The sequence below is a fragment of the Pleuronectes platessa genome, chromosome 4 (assembly GCF_947347685.1).
Source record: "Pleuronectes platessa chromosome 4, fPlePla1.1, whole genome shotgun sequence".
Lineage (NCBI taxonomy): Eukaryota > Metazoa > Chordata > Actinopteri > Pleuronectiformes > Pleuronectidae > Pleuronectes > Pleuronectes platessa.
The window spans coordinates 18,526,600-18,550,965 of NC_070629.1; the positions used below are offsets into that span (position 1 = coordinate 18,526,600).

The 24,366-nt window shown below is 41.3% G+C and overlaps 3 protein-coding genes and 1 long non-coding RNA gene across 5 annotated transcripts; 2 read left to right on the forward strand and 2 right to left on the reverse strand.

Moving 5' to 3' along the window:
• Nucleotides 1-3: 3 nt before the first annotated feature.
• On the reverse strand, nucleotides 4-9,383 carry trafd1 (TRAF-type zinc finger domain containing 1). Of its 2 annotated transcripts, none has more exons than XM_053420363.1 (12): nucleotides 9,085-9,383; nucleotides 8,452-8,500; nucleotides 8,236-8,371; nucleotides 7,735-7,788; nucleotides 7,200-7,638; nucleotides 6,378-6,659; nucleotides 6,234-6,298; nucleotides 5,108-5,368; nucleotides 4,863-4,995; nucleotides 3,993-4,212; nucleotides 3,777-3,834; nucleotides 4-1,040 (listed from the first exon to the last, which is right to left on the reverse strand). In XM_053420363.1, the coding sequence occupies exons 2-12, from the start codon at nucleotides 8,484-8,486 to the stop codon at nucleotides 1,002-1,004; spliced, it is 1,722 nt and encodes a 573-aa protein (XP_053276338.1). In that variant the 5' UTR covers nucleotides 8,487-8,500; nucleotides 9,085-9,383; the 3' UTR covers nucleotides 4-1,001. The 2 variants fall into 2 exon arrangements, with proteins under 2 accessions (XP_053276338.1, XP_053276337.1); XM_053420362.1 differs by having other exon boundaries at nucleotides 8,780-9,382.
• LOC128438024 (uncharacterized) lies at nucleotides 1,154-16,485 on the forward strand. The gene is made up of 3 exons (XR_008338281.1): nucleotides 1,154-1,683; nucleotides 2,505-2,628; nucleotides 14,269-16,485. It is a non-coding gene; the product is annotated as an uncharacterized LOC128438024 (long non-coding RNA).
• mob1a (MOB kinase activator 1A) lies at nucleotides 9,968-17,601 on the reverse strand. Its single transcript, XM_053420364.1, has 6 exons — nucleotides 17,410-17,601; nucleotides 16,526-16,692; nucleotides 15,767-15,860; nucleotides 14,408-14,541; nucleotides 13,378-13,541; nucleotides 9,968-12,120 (listed from the first exon to the last, which is right to left on the reverse strand). The coding sequence occupies exons 1-6, from the start codon at nucleotides 17,421-17,423 to the stop codon at nucleotides 12,043-12,045; spliced, it is 651 nt and encodes a 216-aa protein (XP_053276339.1). The 5' UTR covers nucleotides 17,424-17,601; the 3' UTR covers nucleotides 9,968-12,042.
• Nucleotides 17,602-19,673: 2,072 nt separating this feature from the next.
• On the forward strand, nucleotides 19,674-23,690 carry mthfd2 (methylenetetrahydrofolate dehydrogenase (NADP+ dependent) 2, methenyltetrahydrofolate cyclohydrolase). The gene is made up of 8 exons (XM_053420372.1): nucleotides 19,674-19,849; nucleotides 21,608-21,792; nucleotides 21,914-22,036; nucleotides 22,138-22,290; nucleotides 22,398-22,505; nucleotides 22,611-22,703; nucleotides 22,799-22,924; nucleotides 23,029-23,690. The coding sequence occupies exons 1-8, from the start codon at nucleotides 19,770-19,772 to the stop codon at nucleotides 23,178-23,180; spliced, it is 1,020 nt and encodes a 339-aa protein (XP_053276347.1). The 5' UTR covers nucleotides 19,674-19,769; the 3' UTR covers nucleotides 23,181-23,690.
• The last annotated feature ends 676 nt before the right edge of the window (nucleotides 23,691-24,366 follow it).

Sequence of the window (24,366 nt, forward strand, 5' to 3'; positions counted from 1 at the left end):
AACGACATTATTAAAACATTTAATATCCGTACAAGACAAAGAGAGGACAGTTGTTCTTTAACAGGTCAGCTCGTCATTTCATTCAATAGCCAACCCCCACCAGATGATTTCACTGATTAGTTGCTGCTCTCTACTCGATCAGATGTCATTTAACTCTGATGCTGTCTTTCATTAGAGGGGAAGCTTGCAGACTGAACTGTCAATGGCACAATGTTGCCTATTTGATACGTCTTTCTAGAGAGGACGAATAAAACACATATTATTAATCTGAAATCATAATTAAAGGAACAACACACAACATTTATACAGGCTACTTAAAAGAAGGTGGGACAGGATACATTGCTTCATAAGCCAATCATCATAACACAACGCCTACAGTTCTACAGATATGATTTAAAATATGACTGAAAAGTATTAAAGACAAGTCTTTCTCAATATAAAAAAAAATTGTTAAATAATACAGTTAATGTTTTTTTCTTGGTCAAAGATGCATATTTTTATCAAATCGGTTCCGTAAGCCCTTTTTAAACAAAATAATCTATCAAAGTGCTTCAGGTTACAAAGAGATGCAGACGGCAACAGGAACACAGAGAAATGCCCAGAGAACAGGCCAACACGGGTGGAAACAACATGTCCTTGGCTGAAGTAACAAAGTCAAGATTAAGTCAAACCCACAAAGTCGTGTGACTGTGTTGGATGTCCTCTGTGTTCGTAGAGCCATGACGTTGTACAGTTAAAATCAAATCAAAGTTTACTGTGGGTAAAATTAAGTTTAGCTTATTGTTAGACATACAAACATTTGAAGGAAATTTGGAAATAAAGCAGAATATGCGTGAATAAAAACCAAATTGCTTACTCAGACTTTAATAAAACTACATGATACCAGTACTCACACAGGCACTTATCAGATACATATGTTTGATTTTCACAAGTGTGCAAAGAGATTCACGGAAAACAGAGTAGGAGATTTGGTTTTACTCTTTCTCCGCATGCTCCTGCTCTCACTCGTCCCGCTGCTCTTCATTCTGCTTCTTGGGCCACTGCAGATGGAAAAGAAATCATTTAACAGATGGAAAAAATATAGGTTGGGAAAATCTGCCCTAAGCAGAATTGACACTATGAAAATTCCACTTTTGTAGACCTTCTACACATTAGTTTGGGTATCTGGCATGTCTACCGTCCCAAAAACTCTGGAAAAAAAATCACTCCCGCGATTTGTTGTGGTTCCTCTATTTCAGAAACTATGTGCTAAAGTGCGTCCAATGGAATTTCCCCCGAAATAGACGTCATAGTCGAAAAATGCCCATTTAGTACATTCCCCCATAGCTCTATGCACTCCCCCACTACCACTCGACCCACCCCTAGATGGACCCTCCCACTTTATAGAAGCTCGGTCCACCGGTGTCCGCCATTTCATTCTTGCAAGCCTTGGAAACACTTGGATAAGCTAACAGCAGCATGAATCGGTGGTCGGCTGCAAACATGTCTTCATGTGACTCCAGCTTCAGAAGACACAAGATTGAGATGGATTGAGTTCATATATGATGGCAACGTTCCTGCCACCACTTTGAATCAGACTTTTTTATCAACCTGGGCCAATATAACGCTGGATTCTCTAAAAGGTTGTTATTGAAAGAGGGGTCGGTGCCATCTTTCTATCGCAATACTGAAAACGAGGGAAATGTAAGTATTTTTTTTAAATAATTCTGGTATTTGCTTCTTTTAGACATTTTGTGTGGAGGCTAGTGCCGTTAGCATGTTGTGCCGTGTGTGAGGGGGTGGGGGGCTAGTATGTAGTGGTGGGGGATAGGGAGAGACTTTACAGGAGTTTTCATATTCGACTGTTAATAACGTTATTGAACAATTAATCGAGGACGGCTGGCGAGTCTTAGCGAGAAGACGGCAGGTTCATGAGTGTTGTGCTCTCCACGCGCTTTCCCCCACTCCGCTGGTGTGTGCCTAGTAGCTGCTGTAGCTGGAAGTTAGCTGCGCCCGCCGGCCGCCAGTAGCTGCGCCGGCCGTCAGTAGCTGCCACGGTTGCCGGCCGTCCGTAGCTGCCGCGGCCGCCGGCCGGCCGCCAGTAGCTGCCACGGCCATTGGCCGGCCGTAGCTGCCGCGGCCGCCGGCCGTCAGTGGCTGCGCCGGCCGTCAGTAGCTGCGCCGGCCGTCAGTAGCTGCGCCGGCCGTCAGTAGCTGCTAAGGTTGCTACTGGCGCTGTAGCTAACTTCCAGCCCAGTGCTGCCGTGGGAAAAAATCGGCGGCACAGTACACCAGGGAGGACACGCGAGCGGACGGAGGGAAAGAGCGTGGAGAGCACAACACTCACGAACCTAACTTCCAGCTACAGCTGCTGCTGTTCAAGATACCGGAGGATGTTGTTGTCATAATGTGCGGGACTAGAACGATTATTCATCACCAGCCCTAGTTGGGGAAATGTGCCCTTGTATCCTTGTATGCATGACAGTAGTACAAACATGAATAACATTGCTGCTTTTGGTGTTCAGGCAAGCACATCTGTTCACGGTGCTAGGCTACATCACGTAGCATGCCAGACGGACCCACCAAAGATGAGCACACATGGAACGCAGCTTTCTATGAAAACACTGCGACCTCACTACAAAAGTACAGGTTGGTTTACCCTCAGTTACTTCGTCATGTCATTGATTGTGTCTCCGTGTTGCAGAAATGACTGATATCTCATGCATAAAAAAAACAAAACTTACTGCTCTATTCCTCTTAGACATAAAGGCCCATAATCTGCCCTATAGATGTTGAATGCATTCTGTAGTGAGAACACATTCAAACACACAGGCTAATTAATGGAGGTAAAAAACGTTATGTCCTACACCTCCATGAGAGGGGGGAGGGGTGATAAGGGGGAGGGATGAGAGGGGTGAAAGGGGGTGGGGTAAGATGAGGGGGGCGGGGGCCTCAAAACAGCTTGATCTCAGGAGGGCTGTTTTAGACAGAGTAAAAAGGTGCTGTTTTAAATGATCCTTGTGGTATTTTTACCAAAAAATGTTACAGACATTTCATTAAGACCCCAAGGAACCATATCAAATATGGTGAAATGGGCATAATATGTTCCCTTTAAATCATTCTGTGAAGAAAGTACATCCAGTGGTACAGAAATATAAACTTCAGCTTTGTGTCCCAGGAGAGTTTTCCTTAAATGACCAGGCAATAGCTGTTTATTTAAAGATCTGCACTGCAGTTTCTATGCACCTATCCTCAGCAACCTTATATTCTCAAGGAAGTAGATGAATATACTTTATAAACTTGTGTGTGTGTATTTCTCCTGAAAAATAAACCTTCTTTCCCATACAGCCAACCCTCATGGTTGCACATTCAGGGTTTCAGGAGGTGGTAACCAGTTGAATTAAATACATTTTGAGACCATAATGAATGAAATCTAATACTTAAGTAACAAACAGGATATATGTAGAATTATCGGAGTCCCAGATTTACTAACACTTCCCTATAGTTGAAGATAAGATGAAGTAACCTGGTGGAGAATAACCCTCAAAATGTGACAATATCTCTCAAACTACAGGCAGCGACAGTAGCTATTCAGATGATTGAGTTTTAGACTTTAAACCCTGTGGAAACTCGGACATTACCATTTGAAAAGTTAAAGTGCTGCCATTGTCACCACCTTCATGATGCAAAATCAGGCTCTATTTTTCTGTTTTTCTGTTTTTCTGTTAGGTCAGGTAGAAGCAGAGGAGTCTTGCTTTGGTTTGTCTAGATATTAACTTATGTGTTCCATTCATTACCTTTGTCCCTGGATTGCTTCTGCTGCCTTGCCCTTCGTTATTTTCTGGAAGATGAGGTCTGGTGGACAAAACCAAATTATATAATTAACAAGTTAAACAATGTAATTATAAAAGAACATTATTTGATCAAGTAGGTCTATTGAGTCAGGTAGAACTAAAGTAATTCAAATTCAATTTTTAAAATGTGTCTCTAAAAGGATATGATAAGGTTTTTACCCCTTAAAAGATCTCGAGGCTGAAGGGTCCGAGTCACAGAAAGTTGATGATTGAGCCCCTTCTGCTTCCCTGCTCTGCCAAGGTCGGTTCTGCACTAAAGCTTCACTGTTGGACGCTTTGCTTTGACTCGGCAGTCCGATGTAGCCTCTCTGCCAATCCCTTGGTTGGTTTCCCGGTGCGGCATCTCGGCCGAATCCGAAGTCCTCAGCCAGGAAGTCAGCTGTATGTTGACAGCATATAAATTAAGTACATAAAACAAAAAACACAGACAGACCATAGAGGACCATAAAATACCCTACACACGTATCTACAGACCCTCTAGAAGTTAATGTAATCCAATTCACATAAATCCCTTTGCAAACATGTGACGTCTTCACAGATCGAGGTTTTAAACCGGATGCTTATTTGTTACACACACAAAAATAAAAGTATTACACACACATTTTCATGATAATTTTACAATATCAGGCAAAACAAAACTGTCATGTCACAGTCTACTATAAGTTTCAGATTTCCAAGGGTAGGATTCATTAGAATTTCTTGCAAGGCAATTGTCTATAAATATTTAGCTAGACTGACTATGAAACTGAATCCCCATTCATTTGATTTGATGCACTGATTACTAAAGACTCTTCATCACTTTAAAGTGTTTGAAAAGCCGACGGCAATTGGGAGCTCTGGAACAAGGCTAATGGTTTGAAACCTTAAATCCTTTTTTGGTTCCTAAACATTGAAAAGTTATTTCCTGCTGCAACTGGAGACTCATCACCACAGTTTAAAGTACACACGGTGTTCACATAAGATAAATAAGTAAAAAACACTCTATAGTTCTGTAATGTTTCACTATTCTGGATACATTTTGTAAATTACCTTGGTGCTTTTCTCTCTGATCTGGAGACGTCTGCCCAAAGGCGTATTTATCAGGGCTCAGTGGTTTTCTGATGGAGGCTTTCGTTATATTATTCAGTGGATGAGAAGTTTGAGGGCGCATGTCACATTTGTCCTGGAGGGAAAAAAAACACACACGAATATCACAAAACATGAGCATTTTAGATGATGACTGTGTAATTTCTTCCTGCTCTTGAATGTTTGATATTGTGCCACCAGCAACATACCTGATGGTGAAAAACGATAGCCTCCTCCAGAACAACGCCACAGAATTCACATGGAATAACCACATCGCCCTCTAGTGGACTGGCTGGAGGGCTGTAAGAGGCAGGGGAGATGGACCGAGGGAAAGTGGGGATGTTTGAGGCGAGCGAGTTAGGGTGGCTGTGAATCAGCCCAGAGGCATTCCTGCTCATCCTATCCTCTTTGGGCGGAGAGGTGGGATGCTTGCTGAAAGATGCAAAAGCGGAGGCGGGGCTGCAGCCAGTCTGAAACAAAGAAGAGGGAGAGCGCATAAAGTTGTAAGATAGGTTAACTCTGCTTGAGATCGAGTGATTGTGTTCCTCTGAGATGGAAAAGAGAGACACATGTTCAGACAGGAAAAGGCGGCAAGCCCAAAAACATGGTGACACTGTTTTTTGCTACTAATGACATTAGTGAAACAATCTACAGCATAAATAGATATTCATTTGTCATCATATGGTATAAATGACGTCATAATGAAGGGCATTTATTATATAATAAATGTGCATTGCCTGATTAGGGTGTATACACCGCCCTTGTAATGCTTTTTTGTTGCACTGACATACCATTACAAACTGTTCGCCCTAATAATCTACAGTTATGTAACTTGGAGTGAGTCAGCTGGGCAAGTGTTCTTTAAACATTATTTACTTGAATATGTACACAAAGACACAATGAGGTCATTGTTTGTTTAACATTTCCACAGTTGTCCTGGAGCATATGATATGACTAACAATTAACAACTAATCAATATGCACTCTCTTTTAGTCATTGGCCTCCTACAGACATGCAAATGTCAATGGGAACCACAAAAAGACAAATTTAAACATTCAACAAACTAATTATTGTGGTCATTGTATTACTTTTTCTGTACTTCAACTCCTCTAGAAGACGATCAGGAGCAAATTTTCGCCTTCACTTTACTCAGAATATTTTCTGAGCTGTCCCCATTACAATAGAAGATTCAAATCAGTCTTTTTGCAGTAATTAAAACAACTTTTAAGTACAGGTGAATATGAAGGTAAAAAAAACAACTAAATTAGTGCTCATTAAATTCAGAGATTCTGTTTGTCAATGGAGCAACTGAAAGATTAAAGTTCCATCTCACACCTGATGCAAAATGAGGTCCTCCTCTCGAAACAGCTCCTCACAAAACTCACAAGGCAGCATGGCATCTATAAAACAAATATTTAAAACCATTAATAGTGTGACAAAAGAACAACTTCAAAATGTTTTAAATCAACGCTCATTTACCTGTTTGATCATGGTCCTGTACTGTACTTGTGCTCGTCGCTGTAGTGAAGTGCGGGTAGTTGTTGTTGGGCAGAGACAGTGCAGAGTTCACCGAGGTGTTAGATGTCTTGTGATCCCAGATATCACTCCACAGGTTGCTGTCTATACCTCCGGCCACTGACTCTCCATCACTCTGCAGGCTGAGAGCCAACATGTAGTCCAGGCCTGATGAGTCCTCGTCACGTGTCTGATCAACATGGTGCCACGTGGAGCTGCTATTCTGAAAAGCTGTCTGCCCCATCACTAAGAAAAATGTAAAGAACATTGTGTTTGAAAAAGGTCGGCATTGCTGGTAAGGCAAAACATTCAAAGGTTAGGATGACCCTATACTGAGCCATCTCTCTAAATCAATAAGGACAGTTATAATATGTACTACACTATTGATATCGAAACACACACACACACACACACACACACACACACACACACACACACACACACACACACACACACACACACACACACACACACACACACACACACACACACACACACACACACACACACACACACACACACACACACACACACACACACACGGCCGCAGATGACACGACACCATACATGCTGCTGGTGTGTGCTATTCCATTGGTGGATAAAAATAACATGCAAAGTGTAACACTGCACCCTCAATGGCAGGATAGATTACAGCCAGCAACAGCAGATGAATGTAAACAAAGCAAGCTTTAAATATTCATTCTAACCAGCTTCACCAATATTTTATGGGGGATGTTACTAGATGTAAACAGAAAACTGAATAATGGATGGGTCAGTGGAACTCACAGTGACTGAATGTGTTTCTCTGTGAAGCATCCTCCCAGTCGTCTGTGCTTTGAGGTCCCCTCGTAAGGTTATGCGCACTGGGATCAAACATACGGGGAAAGGCGTGTTGTTCTGCCGCACTGACGTTGTTATTCTTGGAGCCTTTTTCTTGGGCTTTTATGATGTTTCGGATGGAGTGGGCTTCAAACCATGTCCCTTGGGACGGCGGCTCAAGTGGACTGCGACTCATCCTGCTGCTGTTGTTCCTCTCTTGGGGCGGTGTGAGGCTCCCACATAAGACTGGATGCACAGCTTGCTCCCTCAACATTATATTGCACTTGCAGTTTGGGCAGGGCTCTGTGCGCGTGCCGCAATAATCTTCATGCTCTTTGGACTGACTGGAAACGAGCTCCAGTTCACAGAATTGGCACGGGACAAGTCGCTGAGAACACTCAGAGCTCTGAAGGAGACACAAAACAGAGAGAAGCACATTCAAATGATTTAACCATGATTATTCAATAACATATACACAGGCAAGGCAACATTTCTTCAATACCTGGTGAACGTCAAAACGATTCTTCTCAATCTTCAAACCGCACTTGCATGTAATCTAAAAATGAAAGAGAAAATTATCTTAGAGAGAGATTCAGTTTCAGTTTCGCTGACGCTACATTAGGGAGCATACAGTTACTATATGTAAGAGAAGACTGCTTAAAGCATTGGTAATTACTGAAAATACATTAGTTTGTGCAAAAAAACATGGTTTGTTCAATCTGCAATGTGGCACAATGAGGTGTCCTGATCATCGTTATAAGACAGTCTCCCCGCAAGATATTAACCCTGTTGACACAAATAACTTTGGCTTTCAAACCTGGAAAATGTATTTGTGAGACGTAAAACTCACAAAAGCCAAAGGTTTAATTATTATTTCATTGTTTGGCTACAGACTCAGTGGATTATCACATTTTTCCAGCTTGAGGCTTTCAGCAAACCCTATAAAGTAGCTCCTGCTTCACCCATCATGTTGAAGTGTGCAGTATTTGTGTTCAGATGTTACCTGTGTATGTTCCTGCTGCATGTGATCCTGCAGGTCAGCCCTGGGCACTGGCTCCTGACACACCCCACACAGGGCGATGTTCCTCTGACAGTGGATCTCATGGGTGGTGAAATTACCCTCTGGAATGTCGTGTTTGCTAGAAAAAAAAGACGATAAACCCGTTTTCATCACAATAACAAACACTTCTATCCCTTCATGCCATTTATTGTTACTTACCAATTGCCGCAGAACTGTGTATTTTCATCTGCCATGGCTGGACCGAAGCCTGAGGACAAAGAGTCGCGTTAGATCGATCTGTTATTGTTATGTTTACTGCTCACAAAAGGTAAACATCGTTGGTTCGTAGCGACAGAAAAGGAATTCAAGACCGATTGATTCATAAGAGGCTAGTTACGATGCGTTAAGTCCATTCAACTCGTGTTAACCGAGCTATCTTATAAATGATCATCATAAATCACCGTGAACACCAGTGTTGGTGTAAAGAGTACATGTAGCTATCACTGTCGTAAGCAAATGAAACTGACAGCTCTTCCGGTTCTCTTACCGTGTATCCAGGCAGGTAGCTAACGTTAGCTGACAGTGCTAGCTCGGACTAGCAAGGAAATCCCCGTTTAACTTTAATCGGCAAGCATCTCGAGCCGCCTCAGCGATGCTGGACGATGTCCGACTTGTTGGCCTCAGCTAGCCTTGTAGCTTAGCATCAGATCCGCGGCACATCAACCACCACGTAGCGCCGCTAACTTGATGCTAGCTAACTTTAACTTTATGTTATTAAGTGGCAACAGCGCCGGGAAGCTAACGTAGCGACGGGGTTCTGGTCTCGCTGCAGGCAGGATGAAGACAGCTCACCGTGTATCAGGTGATTCCTCTCGGTATATGACACTAAAGTGAAACTCGTAGCGGACCACTAACAATTTGACGCTAGCCCGAAAAAAAAAAATACTTCGGTATTTCCTCCTTGCCCTGTGCACACGGACCTAGAAGTGTGTCCCGGGCGACGTCTCGCAGGCGGTCTACGTAGATCCCACTACGACACCTTCAACATTGGAACAATCGAGTCGGAACCTAAAACAGTTTATTATCCTGCATCTGAGCTGAACGCGCTAAATCAAGGGGTGGTGGCGGGGGTCGCTACGGGGAGGACACAAGAAAGAGGTTAAGGGTTAAAAGTCACTGCAAGTCAAAACTCGGGGCACTCATTTTCCAAATATCACCAGGCTGGAATTGTATTGGTTGAATATTCAGTGTGTGCTCGTAAAAAGGCTCCGGGTGATACCACCGCTTTAACTTGGACCCGATATGTGATATTTAAAAGTCCTTTATTATTGTGATAAATGTATACAAATATATATATTAGTTATAAATAAATTTGAGTACTACAGAAACTATCAATATACGTTTTCTATGAATACAGGTGGGACCTGAATATGCAGTTCAAGGACTATTTCACATTTGTGCAATCATTGTGTACTAAACATACATCTGAAATTCAGTGTTTAATAAATATATAATGATAATATACGTACCATTTTCAAAACTTCTAAATTAAGTTAAAGGTAATTTGTTTGCAAAAATAATTAAATGAAAGAATAATAATAACTCAAGGCCGCTTTAACAACACAAATGAAGGAACAGTATGAATCAGTACTTTACTGTAGATCCAATGCATAAATATCAGTCTGCACAATCTTCCAGACATTCAATGCACACAAAATGAAAAATCAACACAACATTGTCCTCTCAGCGTTTATTTAGTTTTTGTTCTACCAATACTGTCAATGTAAGACATTTTCATTTTTGTAAGGCACAGTTTTGTTCAGACAAAACACTGATACTATTTACAGAAATGTTTTTTGGGGGATGGGGGGAGGGGTGGACGCAATGCAAAAATTCTCACACGTCCTTCCAGTCAAAATGACCACCCAATGATTGGACCATTATTGAAAATATATATAAAACTTTAATTCATTTCAAAGCCCTTGTTCCTCATTTGAAAAACAATTTGTATTACAACGTTATATGAAATGTAACTCTGTGCCAAACGTTTAAAAACAAAGTGTGAGGGAAAAAAGCAATACATTTCAAAAACATGTGATTTAATTGAAAGAAAGGACGAATTGTATATTAATATAGAATCTGTCAAATAAATCGGTCTTGCAAATAAAATAATATGCCCGTGGATGAGTAACCTAATGGATGCTGGCTTGATTTTTTAAATATTCAAATCAAGGAACTTGGGGGGCAAAGAGTGGATAAATCACACTTAGACGAGAATTAAGCAATTTTTTTTCAAATTAAATCAACACTCTACTGCACCTCATCACATTTGTTGGTTCCTGGTGATGCATTTAAGTTATCTAACAGCTCTTAATTGGTTATATGATTGTCTCATAATAATTTATGTCCAACATGAGGAAGATTATGGACTAATTTCCTTGCTCAAACTGAGCAAAAAAAGAACATTCATCAGAAATATTAGCTGCATCGGCTTTTAAAGAGGATGACAGTACAAACAGGCCCGCTGTTGTAGCCTGAGAGAAGCAGAGGAAATTACCAGGATACATGCACCAAGACTAATAAGGCATCTGTCAAAAAACTACACACATCTCAGGTTACTCATCCTTACCGTTCACAGGTGCAATAGATATTGCTCCATTTTTGAATCCAGGAGAAAATATATATATATATATATTAGTACCAGCATTGGAAGAACAAACATTAAGAGTTCCACAATTAATCGGCACTACAGAAATGAACTTAAATGACTGTAAAACCAAAAATTCACATTAGACTATTTTAGATGTTGATGATTTCTACCATAGAACTCCTTTATAGAGTCGTTATATAAGCTTTAAGTGGCTAATGATCATAAGTAGCAAATACAAAATATTACTATAAGCACTAAATCTGGCATTTAACTACTTTAATTAAGAAAATAGCTGAAGAAATGTGCAAAACACAATATTGCATGACCAAACTGAAATAATGCAGTATTTTGCAATCGATAATGGAGTTTTTTGTGGGGCAAGATTAAACGCACAAACTTTCACACATTACTGTGTCATAACTAAGCATCAAAATCGGAAGCATGTAAACACACAGTAGGGTCTGAAAGTCTAAGAAAACCTTCCCATTCAAGTGGTCGCAGACTTTTGGACTCCACTGTACATGGGATATCAGCTGTCAACCAGCTGGTGACACAGAGCTATACAATATTCATCACTTCTTTTTTTGTCTGCCTTCAAGTTGGACTCAAAATACGTTCTACACACTTTAATTGACTAAAAATCCTCAAGACTTGTTTCATGTCACTACTTCTCTTGCTTTCTTTTATGACAGACATTAAAAAAAATCTAATATTGTGATATTTGGTCAGTCAAGGTAATTACAATAATAGCTAAAAGTCAATAAAAAAAGAAAATTACCTAAATAACTAGACAATCAAAACACCTCTGACGGAACTGGTTTTCACTTTCACTTCCAAAATGTCCTTGGTCCAATGTAAAATTCTGTAAGTGTCCCTTAATGAGTTGCTAACCACACAGTCCTGTGAAAAATGTATTTCTACACTGCACTATTCATGATCTAGAGTGGCGAAAATTGAAAAAAAGCTAAAAGACAGCATGAAAGAAAACTGAGGGAATAAAAGGAGAAATACATTACTAACAATGAGGAGATGAAAAGAAGGCACAGATTGTTAGAACTGAGACAAGAAGTTGTAGAGGTAGCAGAGGTCACAAAGACAAACAAAGGAAAAAAGGAAACACTTGAAAAAAAAAAGGAGAGATACTGTATGTGATGAAATGTCTATCTGTCCTTGGATCCAAGCTTCTCAATCAAGTCCTGCAGGGGGGCGAGCTCTCGCCTGTCAATAAGGTTGAACTCCTAGAGGTCGAAAAACAAAAGTTATTTATACAAGTGTCAACACACTCTATCATTCTCAGATCACCTTCGAAAACACACAAAAAGCAGTCGGGGTCACGTTAAGGGGCAAAGGACAGCCAGCTCAGCTGGCCTCCACAAGTGACCTCAGTGTCATAGGGAGCTAAAACTATTCAGAGAGTGTTCAGTTGGTGTTTACCATGCCTTGAATCGTTTTGTGGCCATCTCTACTATGTCAACATTTACTGCAAAAAAATGATTCTCTCTTTTAACTGTTTTAATTAAATCTTAGTGATTCACTTAACCCCTCCTTGCCCCCCTATCTCTCTCTGCCTCTCTCTCTCTCCCAATTATAGACACACACAAAAACACACACAGGACAATGGACACATCTGTCATCATTTAGATTGGATAAGGCTGAATTTGGTGTTTGCAAAAAGAAGTGACCCTCATGTGAGAGTGGTCACTCAGAAAGCATGTAGGGACACATTTTATTGCCATCTATGAACATCACTTGTAATTAAATCATCCGAGACGCATGTTAAACCCAGGTCTGAATGGGTGTTGGGCCCTTTTCAGACCTGGTATCAACATCTGTCTGGAGAGATTTGATCACAAGTGGTCAGCGGTAATTTGGTCTGTTAACGCCTGGCATTAAAAGACATCATGAATGAGTCTCATGTGATCGGATCTCACTTCCCTGATCTATATGCAAATCATCACATCCATCATTTGTGTTCGCAAAGAACAGATTTATTTTTACCCAGTCTGAAATTACAGATGAGTCCGATGACAGTTTGTGTGTCAGTAAGTGTGTGTGTGTCGGTCTGTCTTTGTCGGACAAGCAAGAGAAAGATAATGTATGAATGCACAGCGGCTATGAAAAATGATTTTGCCAATCTAAGAAAAGTATGAATCATTATTTGGTGTGAATATCGTGGTGCTGACCACAAACAACTCAACGTATGGTCACTGAGAAGCGTGGAATTATGTTTGATTCAATGTGAAACTGGAGCTGGTCAGAGGAGGTCAGCTGAGTAGGAGGTCTTTCACGTGTGGCCCAGGACAGATATGTGTTCACACATCGAAGAGAATGTGGCCACATGCCAGAACATCTCCTAATGTGGTCTGAGGGATCTGATCTCAGGGCGCATTCATTACACATTCAGAACTGTACTTTGTGCAAACCACTTGTGGTCGGATCACTCAGGATGGATATTAATTCCTGGTCTGCATGAGGTCTTGTAGCTGGATAATCACCTGAACAAAGAAAATGAAATGCTTGAAGGAGGTGTTGAGATGAGCTTCCTCCTGCAGCTGCATCACAGAGTCAAAATGCTGGTGGTAGATGTGAGCATAAACCCTGAACAGACGCTTCAGGATGGTTTTGGCCACAGACATGAAGTTCTTGGGGAAGGGAACTCCTGTGGGTCGGAGGGAGATGGAAAATACTGATGTCAGGAGAAGAGCAATATCAATTGAGGCCTTCAGCCTTCATTGGAGCACAATTATAGTCCATTGGGTTTTCATGTGAGACAAATAATCAGCTGGACTGAAATCAGGAGACTGAAAATAACATTACACTGCTTTGCTTTGTCTGTATGTGTAGGGAGACTGTCCTGCTTCACTGTTCTAAAAATGGGTGATGTTTGAAATGGTTGGTAAGTCCTACACAGTCTGAGGCGTGGAAACTGACAAACATTATTAGGACTGAATGTCAGCGAATTAACCGCCCAATCATTGCTTTTTTCCAAATCCAATAAACCAAAATAGATCCCTCTTAACGAAACAGAAATCCTTTCCCACTGCACTCTAAATGCACGGCAATGAAGCCTGTACAGATATGTTTAATGTCCGGTTGCATAAGTAAGGATGAAGAGATCCTTCTGAATGGCTGATTTTCACTCACCACAGACAAACATACACTGTATATTAAATGAAAGAGGGACTTTTAGATAAATAGAAAGAAATAGTATGGAAAGAAGCATAGATGGAAAACTTAAATCTTTGAAAATCCAATCTAAGTTTTTCTAACTTTGCCTTTGGGAAGACAATATCCAAATTAAATATAATGGCTGCATGTAGGGGTTTAGACCTCTGCACAACAATGCAACTACACCATGTTTGTTTCTCTCTCCCTGCGCTTTACAGACAGAGAACTTCTGCTGGGAAATTCGTGGAGATCATACGCTCAACCCTGCAATCTGTATCACCACAAAAAGCCTGAACTGAAACAGTTTGTCAAACTGCTGGAGATAAAAATACTTCTTCAATCGGAATCAAAACTCACCGATCTTGGAGGGGAACAGCGTCTCATCATCCAGCTGATCCTGCACCCAGGTCATCAGGTAGTCGATGTATTTGGGCGCAGAGCATTTGATAGGTTTCTTAATGTTGGTGCCATCAGCCCAGTGATACTCATATCTACAGAAAGAGAGCGAAATGAACTGACACTCTGACACAAATATAAAAAGCCCTACTTATAACATGTACTAAGAAAACATCATTTAGTAGCAGATAAGCTAAAAAACAGCAGAAGGGGGAAATGCAATAGTGTCTACAGTCGCCTAGTTGCTTGCAAATATGTCAACAGGAAGTGAACCCTAGTCTCTGCCTCCTGATTAGAGACTGAAGACAGTCTTGGCTGTAGAGGGGATAGAGGAAGTGCCGAATCTAGATTCTAACTAAACAGCTTCTGCAGCGACCACATGCTCAGTGTAATTCCTGTTTTCCTCATGTGACGTTCAGATGATGTCATTGAAATTCATTTACTTTGACCATCTCTCTTCTAACTTTAAACTAACCCTAACCAGGACCGTAAATGAGTCCACGACTTGATTCTTTTAAGTACATTATTTCCAAATCCAGACCTAAAGTTTTTCCATCACCAACACTCTATAATGGTGGTTTTACACTAAATGTAATTTAACTAAAATGGATAATAATAGAAATAGACATTAAGGCTGCAAAGTCGCTGCTCAGTTCGAAATCATTTTTAAAATAAGGGAAACAAAATAGTCCACTGAATTTACTTTAAATTCAATTAGATTTTAATTACTAAGTGGATGTGATCAGAAATTAAGTTTCATTCAGAGTAAGCTTCTGAGGTCAAGAAGAAGTCATTACAGTTTCAAACATTATAACAAGTAAAAAGTGAAGCTCTGATAACTCATTAATAAACTAACATGCACAACATTAGTTACTGTTAAATCCTTAATTTCTTCAGTTACAGAGACACTGTACTGCATCATGTATAAAAGTAAGGGAATCTTTTAATAATACAAGGTATTTATAGCTGTTTTAAGCTCTGTATAATTGTGCTGTTTTTTGATTATTGACTCGGACTGTTCCTTGTGCTTATGATGCAGAGTTAATCCACATTTGCACAGTGACGTAAATTTATATTAATACAGGCAGTGTATTGACAGCAGACACTAGTCATAGTAAGCCTAGTGTAACTTATGAAATTAACAGTGGGGCTGTTCTACTTAAGTTTCTCAGTAAACCATGACCATGTGACAGGAAAGCAGCATTAAAAACACAATTCCATTTTTACGTTCTTCCTACTGTGGCATGTCACAATATATTCTGTAAAAAAAAATGTATATGGCCTATTAGAAGCCCTGTAGCCAAAAAGAAGCTCCAATACCTTGGTCCAGCAGACATCACAGAGCAGCTGGTCTCAGTGCAGAACTCAGTGATGGTGCCGTAGAGCATGTTGATCTGGTTAAAGAAGTCCACCGCTGAAAGAATTGTTAACTGTTATTTTTTGTTCTCCAGTAATGACATTTAACAACAATGATACTAATACTATACAGTCATAAAAGGTTTTACTTAACCAGGCAACTAGTTGCTTTTTCACTCTGAAGAATCTTTTATGTCCTCTCTTTCTTGGAATTCTCAAGTATATAATCCTGGTTTTGAACATTTTCTTGAAATTTTTCTGAAATGTTACCTGCCAGGACCCCGCATTATGTGAGAATATAATGGAATACTTCACTGTGAACAAGTGGTTGTTGATAACATTTCTAACACATGAAAAACAAATAAAACTGGATGAATACAAATATCTCAGGAAGAAAAAGATGTGACAGACACAACGAAGACACCAACTATGAAATGAGGTTGGTGAGAAGGGCAAAAGCTGTTATTAATGTTCAGTAAACAATTTTTTTCAAAGTGGTGTAACTTATACATCACGACCTGCCTCTAGCACGCTTTTGCACAGGTCCTGCTGCACTCTTCAAATGTGTGAAACTTTTGAAAATGTCATGACCCAATTAACCAGACATTTCATATCTGACCACGACTTGAGTGATTCATAAGCGAATCTTAATCTTGTTGGGCTTTAATAAACAGTTGACTGTGTACTATGCTATCTTTTTGTTTTCCCTATACATCCACTCACTGTTGACAGCAATCCACTCATTGAGATCCTCTCCCTCTGGCAGCATGACTGCCTGCCTCAGGTTCCCACTTCCCAGTGTGGCCTCAGCGTGTTTCAGAAGCTCATACTGGTGGGAGCCCTCCGGGATGTTCTTCTTGGGCTTGAAGGTCTTGGATGAGCGACTGCCACTGTGAAGAGACAAACACTGTGGAGCTTAGCAGCAGTCTGTACATGACACAAGACAAGTGAGACTTCTTCATAGGCTTGTGTGGGAGCAGTTCCTGCACCTCGGCCTCCACATGTGATGATCCTTCCTGTCTGGTTTGTGCAATAGGCAGCAGCAGGAAGGATTTATGGTGACCATCTATCAACATGAGGATTATGTCAAGCCTTTATGCTTGTTTTGATATGTTTTCAGTGGGACAGATTGGTGACTGTGTCACGTACATATCCGCAACTAACCGCAAAAGACAACAGGGAGAGTGTAAACAACACTTCACAACAAAACTTGTCTATTAGTACCTGAGGTTTCACCACTCGATGGTGTACATGATGACTAACATCAACATGTCTAGTCTTATCTGACCATAGACTGATTATATAAGCAACGTTGGCAGCTTTGCCGTGAGCTTGCATTAACTACCGGGCTAGCTAGGTTAGCACGTAACTAGACTAGTTTAAAAAGTTATGGTTGTCATGGTTATCAGTTAGACTGATCATATTGTAACGACGGATGAAAAAACCCAACGTGGGGAAATGTGATTCAAGTTCACGTCAAGCTCGTTAGTCCGTCGGTTTGGTTTCTGTGACGGTGTCTAACTTTAAACGCTATTTTTGCCTTGGTGGAAGTTCGCGAAGCTAACGTTAACCGCAGCTGAGCTAACTTAACTGCTAACTTTACTTACAACAGGAAGCTCATCTTGGCGAAGCGGTCGTTGGAGAGTTTCGGTCACAGCTCCGGTCCCAGGTTTTATTTAACGGAAGCTAGTTTGTATAATGACACGGTGCGAGTCCCTTGCTGCCTGCTAACAGCGACGTTTATGCTAACGAGCTGCACCCACAGCGGCTCTTCCTCTATCAGATCAGTGTGGAAGCTCCTCGGGGACACTGTCGCCCCCTGCTGCACACACTTAGTACTACCACTCCCCACAGTGTGTGTTGTGTCCTGTGTGCTGTGTTCACTCAGATGGATCAAAAGCAGCATGCATGAAGTGTTTGTGCATGTGTGTGAGACCAATAAAGGAATATAGGAATAAGGAATAAGGAATAAGGAATAAGGATTAAAGTAAACTCATGGGCTCAGATGTTTTTTAGGGCCTAAATGTGCAGTGCTGCACCTATTCTTCGAACATACACTTAAACTTGCATTTTCAAGATACAGTATTTGGCAAGGAGGTTTGTTTGAGCGTCGAAACTCATCTTAACTGGCTGTACTTCCTCTGTGGAATTAATCTGTTTAACAGTCGTCTGACTCATGACATAATCCCAGACTGATTTCACAATGTAGATAATCCGGGCTCTGCGAGGGCCAAACCATCTGTCTCTGTAGATTGTTCTCCAAGACTCTGACTATACACTTGGAGGGGCTTTGTTCTTTTTTAAATTAATATTGTGTTATGCATAGAAATCCAAACATAAGACCCAAAACTTTGCATTGAACTTAATGTATGAGAGAAGGACTATGAACCATTTGATAGACAAAAATAGCTTCTGATCGACGGCAGGGTGTGGATTGTTGGTGGAAGTGGGTTATTCCCCAAAGATCTCCAGAACCCCAAAATCCTTGGTTCACAGTGCAGTAATTATCATCTTTAGGATCTCATCCCTGTCTTTTCAGGGCTAGGTTTTTCAAAAAAAGGGAATAATTCAAGAAGCTTGATGAAAAAACATATTATGAGAACTGATATCTTTAAGTACGTGAAATCTAGTTTATTAAATCTTGATTTATAGAGAAAGACTGTTGGGCCTTGCCGGGGGTATGAGCTCTACTGCGTGCCATTCTTTTCTTTTTTTAAGCTTGCTGCCCTGTTGTGTAAAGATACTTTTATCCATATTCAATTATTAAGACCTTATTTATTTTGTATTGTATGTTTAGTGAAATTACCAAAGCCTAACTGACAAGTATTGCAACTCGGGATGGGTGTAATGTGTTGGCTGCGGGGTACAAAATGGAAATTTTCAGAGGACGTGTCGTACAGTGGTTGCATGTGAGGCCTTCGTAATGGCTCAACAGCGGAAAAAAGTTATCCTGTTTGTCCTAACTGGTTTTTCTGGCCTTATGACTAAGCATATTCTTCCAAGTGCTCTGTTTAAGAATGACTGGATATTAGATTAGAATTCTTACCTAATACTTCCTCCTGTACCACTCAGAGGGACATTTTTTACTTTTAACTTCATCATATTTATTTACTACATATTTTTGAAAAGCATTAGGTACGCATTATCACAGAGTACTTTAAACTTCCCAACAGTTTATATGAAGTAGTGGAAAATAAATTCAATTCAAGCAAATAATAATTAAATGTGTCTTTTATATGTATCAGTAATAATAATCTATAATAATACAACTCCGATATATTAAATTATCCTAGTGATGTTTTCACTAATGTGTTTGATGAATTTATGTTTTCTTTAATGTGGAACGAGCTCTTTATATTCAAATAATTCATATTTACATCGGGGTCCTCTCTACAGAGTCCGCCATGTTGTTTACAGTAGCCCAAACTGGACAAACTAAACACCTTTTGAGTTTTTATGGCAACTGAAGGTTACCACAGGTTCTCTCTCATGTTTGGAAGGGGAGGGTGAGTTGAGAGGTATTCAGCTGTTACACGAACCTTCACCACTAGATGTCACTAGATTCCACACGCTGGACATTTAAATTACTATTTTTCCTTAATCTACAAATAACATTTCACCTGATGTAAAAGTTAATCGATCCTGGTAAAGTATCTATACAGCGCTGATTTACTTTGACATAATACTTAACTACAATACTGAGCATTACAAAGTGACATGATGTTATAGATTAGTGTGAACCCTGTTAGTGTGTGAAGTGTGTGGGTGCAGTGGATTTCAGTGGAAGCTCGTGAGTGTGTGATATACGAGTGGCAGATACCAGTGACGCAGGCAGTGGGGGGGGGGTTGGCCTTTATAACCCGTAGCTCTCCGCCCTCTCGGTCACAGACGTCGCTCTGTCAGTCCGGGCTGTTCCACTCGCGGTGTCTCCTGTCTCCTCTCCCTCCGCCTCACAGACGATCAGAACATGGCTGCGCTCAGGACCCTCAGGAAGCTGTGCCAACTCTCCCAGCACCACGTCTGTAAGCTGCACACGTCCGCCTCCAGGTGAGTCTCTCCCCGCGGCTCTCTAACCTCGATCCGCTCCGCGCCACATGCTCGGGCGCCTGTTTCTCTCCACGGTCCGAGCACAGACCTGCGTTCATTGCCTCGGTGTGTACATCGCTCCATCTTGTGCCACACGGTGTTTATATTGATCACATCGTGGGCGCCAGAATTGAGGATTTGTTAGATCATCTTGTACTGAATGACCGCTATAGAGGCGCGCCCCTAGCGGTATGCCGGTAACATTGCAGCGGAGTGGCTGATGAAATCGTTGTGAGCGCTTGCACCCTGTGGCTTGAGGAGCCAGGTTTCAACTGGAGATCGAGGTGCGGGTCTGCACACAGCAGGGCGGGACGGGCTAATGCAGTTTGGCCGTAATGTTCTGGAGGAGGTTAGAGGATTTGGAAGGTAAAATAATCCTAATTCTGAGAAATGGAAGATGGTGTTTCTCTGCAGCATCCCGTGTAGGTAGTTATTGGGAACGTGCTGAGTGAAGCATGAGACGTGTAATTGGGCTAATGTCTCCAAAACCAGAACCTCGTGTGGTCCCAGCACATGACCTGCAGCTCAACAGTCATTAGATAGGTAATCTAAAGCAAATGTCACTTTATGCCTGAGTTATTACCACTTATAGAAACATATACACAACATTAAAGCATTATTAAATTAGATCTGATACAAGGCTTTGCTTTAAAATGCACAGAACAAGTAATATAATCATAATAATAAAACTATTTACTTTTACTCTTTTATTTCTATAGCCTTATCTAAACAAGGCTACAAAATGCTTTACAAAATACATGTGAATCAAACAAGACAAAAACCAAAAATAACATTTAGGAAAATATAAAAAACTATTAACTCTAACATAAAGAAGACAAAACCTGTAGAAAATCCTCCGAAGAGACAACTTATTTCCGAGGTGGGTCTCCTTTAACATGGATATGTGCTCATGTATGTCAATAGGGAAGTTCTCTCCTCACAACAGCAGCTTTGTATTTACATTTATGAGGTGAAAGAGTAGCTGCTCTGTAATCCCCACACACTTTCTCTGGGACCTGGTTCACTACCGTCCCCATGGCCTCACCCCACTTCGCCCCAAAGATGTGCTACTTTCCCCCGATGTTTAATCACTTTTGACAGAATGAAAAGGAGTGTTGCGTCACCGTGGTTGCCTCGTTACTCCTCAGTTGTTCACCGCTGCTCTCTGTGTTTGTTGTTACATAATAAAAAACCATCCAGGCGCTTTTGTTTGGAAAAGGCAGGAGGGTGTGTTAACCCTGTCTGTGACTCGCATAATGAAGAGCTCGGCACTTCACTTTTAACCATTTAACCACCTCTTACTGAACTCCGTCCAAAGAGTCCCACCTCAAAAAGTTTTCCACCAGTCCAGGGACGGAACATGTACTATTTCAGCACAAGTGCTGATTAAACATATGTCTCAGTCAGGTGGAGAAATGACGGCTCTAAGGATAGAATTGGTGCGTTCCCAAGGTGGATGGTGGAGATAGATTACAGGTTTCTGGTGTCAAAAGCCCTTTTCAATCAGAACATGTGCAGAAGACAGATGTCCTCTTAAACCTCCAAGAGGCCCGTTCCAAGGGCCAATGTGGAGAGCTACCCCGCATACTAAATTCAAAGAGGAAAGATAAAAAAAAAGAACTTAGTTTTAGTTTGGATATGTAGAAGTTGTAAATTAAGACAAAGCAAGTTATTGGATTTTCCTCTGACCCTTTTTGTTATTGTTTTTCCGACTCTCAGGCAGGAGGCAGTGGTCATCTCAGGAAGGAAGTTGGCCAGGCAGATTCGGGAGGAGACCCGGGTGGATGTGGAGAAGTGGGTTTCAGCGGGACACAAGAGACCCCATCTGAGTGTGATTCTCGTCGGCGACAACCCAGCCAGTCACTCCTACGTCCTGAACAAGACGCGTGCTGCAGCTGATGTTGGTCAGTGAAAAACTCCCACTGTCCACGTACACATAAACACAAGGCTTCTACAAGAAAATCACCACAGGGCGAATGCTTCTTTGCGTTTTTTAATCATTTTTCTAATTTCATCCTCCCACAGGAATTTCTAGTGAAACGATTCTCAAGCATTCAAACATCAGTGAGGAGGAGTTATTGGACCTGATCTACAAACTCAACACAGACCACCGTGTGGACGGCCTACTGGTCCAGCTGCCTCTACCAGGTACAGAGAAACTGGAACAAAGACTGACAGTAGCTATAGGAAGACGTGTACAAGTGGTGAATTGTCGTCCTGACTCTAACTTGCCTTTTTGTTTGTGACAGAACACATCGATGAGCGCGCAATCTGCAATGCAGTTTCCCCCACCAAGGATGTGGACGGCTTCCATGTAGTCAACGTGGGTCGCATGTGCCTGGATCAGTCCACCATGCTTCCAGCCACTCCCTGGGGAGTCTGGGAAATGATCAAACGCACAGGTAACTTGCGAGAACTGTTACTTCCTCAAGGCTGAAATGCTGCTGAACAAACTCTGAACTCACTGAAGTATCTCAGTATTAAACCAACCAAAATTCTTGTCTATCAGGTATTCCTACTCTCGGGAAGAACATCGTGGTTGCAGGGCGCTCTAAGAACGTGGGCATGCCTATCGCCATGTTACTGCACACAGACGGGCGTCACGAGAGACCCGGAGGTGGGTTGTGGTGTGTGTGTGTTTGTGCTTTACTGTGTTTGCTTTTGTGATATGTGTGAGAGGATACAGTTACAGTCTACATACTAAACCTTAATTCTGTTGCAGGTGATGCGACGGTCACCATTTCTCACAGATACACTCCAAAGGATAAACTTTGCCAACACACTAGGATCGCTGATATTGTTGTGGCTGCTGCAGGTTCGTGTCTCTACTTGTCCGATTCGTGACCGTTTGCTAAACATATAAAGTTGTTCCTTTGGTTTCTAACTATACTGCGTTGCTGGATTTATCAGGGATTCCGAACCTCATTACCGCGGACATGATCAAAGAGGGCGCGGCGGTGATTGATGTCGGAATAAACAGAGTGCAGGACCCGGTCACTGGAAAGCACAGATTAGTCGGAGACGTGGATTTTGAAGGTAAGGCAGCACAGTGACCATGGTGGTGTGGCTGTAAAAGGTGCTTCACTGTGTCTCGGGTGTTTTTAACCTTGATTTTTTTTTTTTTCCCTGTCCCTATTCAGGCGTGAGACAGAAGGCGGGCTTCATCACTCCAGTACCTGGAGGTGTGGGACCTATGACTGTGGCGATGCTCATGAAAAACACTATCAAAGCCGCTAAGAACGTTTTGCTGTATCCACCAGAGAGGATCCGCATGGCGGCTTCATCTTATTGAGCTGGAGCGAATCCCAGCAGCAGTGACACATTCCACCCACTACAACACCACCGACCCCCCCCCCCTGTTTTTTTTTTTTTTTTAAGCAACGCTACCAGCTCCCCTTGCACACGGACTGGAAAGATGATAGCTTTAAGGCTCCGTTCCTGCTGACATCTTAAAACTCTCCTAACTTCAAGTCCATGTTTAGACTGTTACCTTCACTCATGCAGCTGAATGTTTTGTTTAACCGGTTTCTCAGTATTTATAATGTGCAATGTATTTCAAGGATTATTGAGAGACTGTTTTATTTATTGCTTCGGTGGAATCATATTTAAGCATGAATGGAGACAGGTTACTACAGTATTTCCCTCGAAGCCGTTTCTTTTCTTTTCTTTTTTTCTGTTAGTTTAACCTTGTGCATCAAGAGTAATAAGGGCTAACATCATCAGGAACAAGTCTGTATCAGCTTTAAAGATTCACAAATGCCTTTGTAAAAACTTTGAAATAAATAATACGGATATGTTCTCACATGTGACGCTTACTCTGCCCACTAATGGTGTCTTCTTCTGACATGAAGGGACCACGGCACAGTCTCCCAGTCATGTTAATAGACTAATGCCAAATATCAGTCATTACTCTGGCAGTGTTGCATTGTATCATAGCACCGGTATCAAATAACCATCTATTCCTGCCCTCATCCACTGATCCAGCATTATGTAACTGACATGATATCAGGCCCCCCAGACATAGCAGACATTCCCTCTAACTCCAATGCCCACCCCTTTTAAGAATCATAAATCATTTCAATCATATCCTGGATCACAAACTGTCTCTCTCTACAGATCAATATCAAAGTTGAGTTGTATTTATTCCTATAATTTGCTGACCTTATTTTTCATGACATGGAAGCAAACTGACTCAATCTAACCTCAGTATTTAATACCTGATTATTTTGGGTAGAACAAACTTTACCCTTCTCATACAAAGGTCATATTCCCCAACAAAGTATTTATTTTATCTTTTGAAAAGAAGCAGTGGACTTTTTCAGTCACACTAACACGATTTAACCTAATGAGTAGATAAACTAACACTTATTTGTCCTATTTTGGATTTCCTTTTTGTAGGGATTATTCTATTTGGTTGGTGAGTTTGTTGGACACATAAAGATATAATGAACAGACATCAGCAATGTGCTCTACTTTAA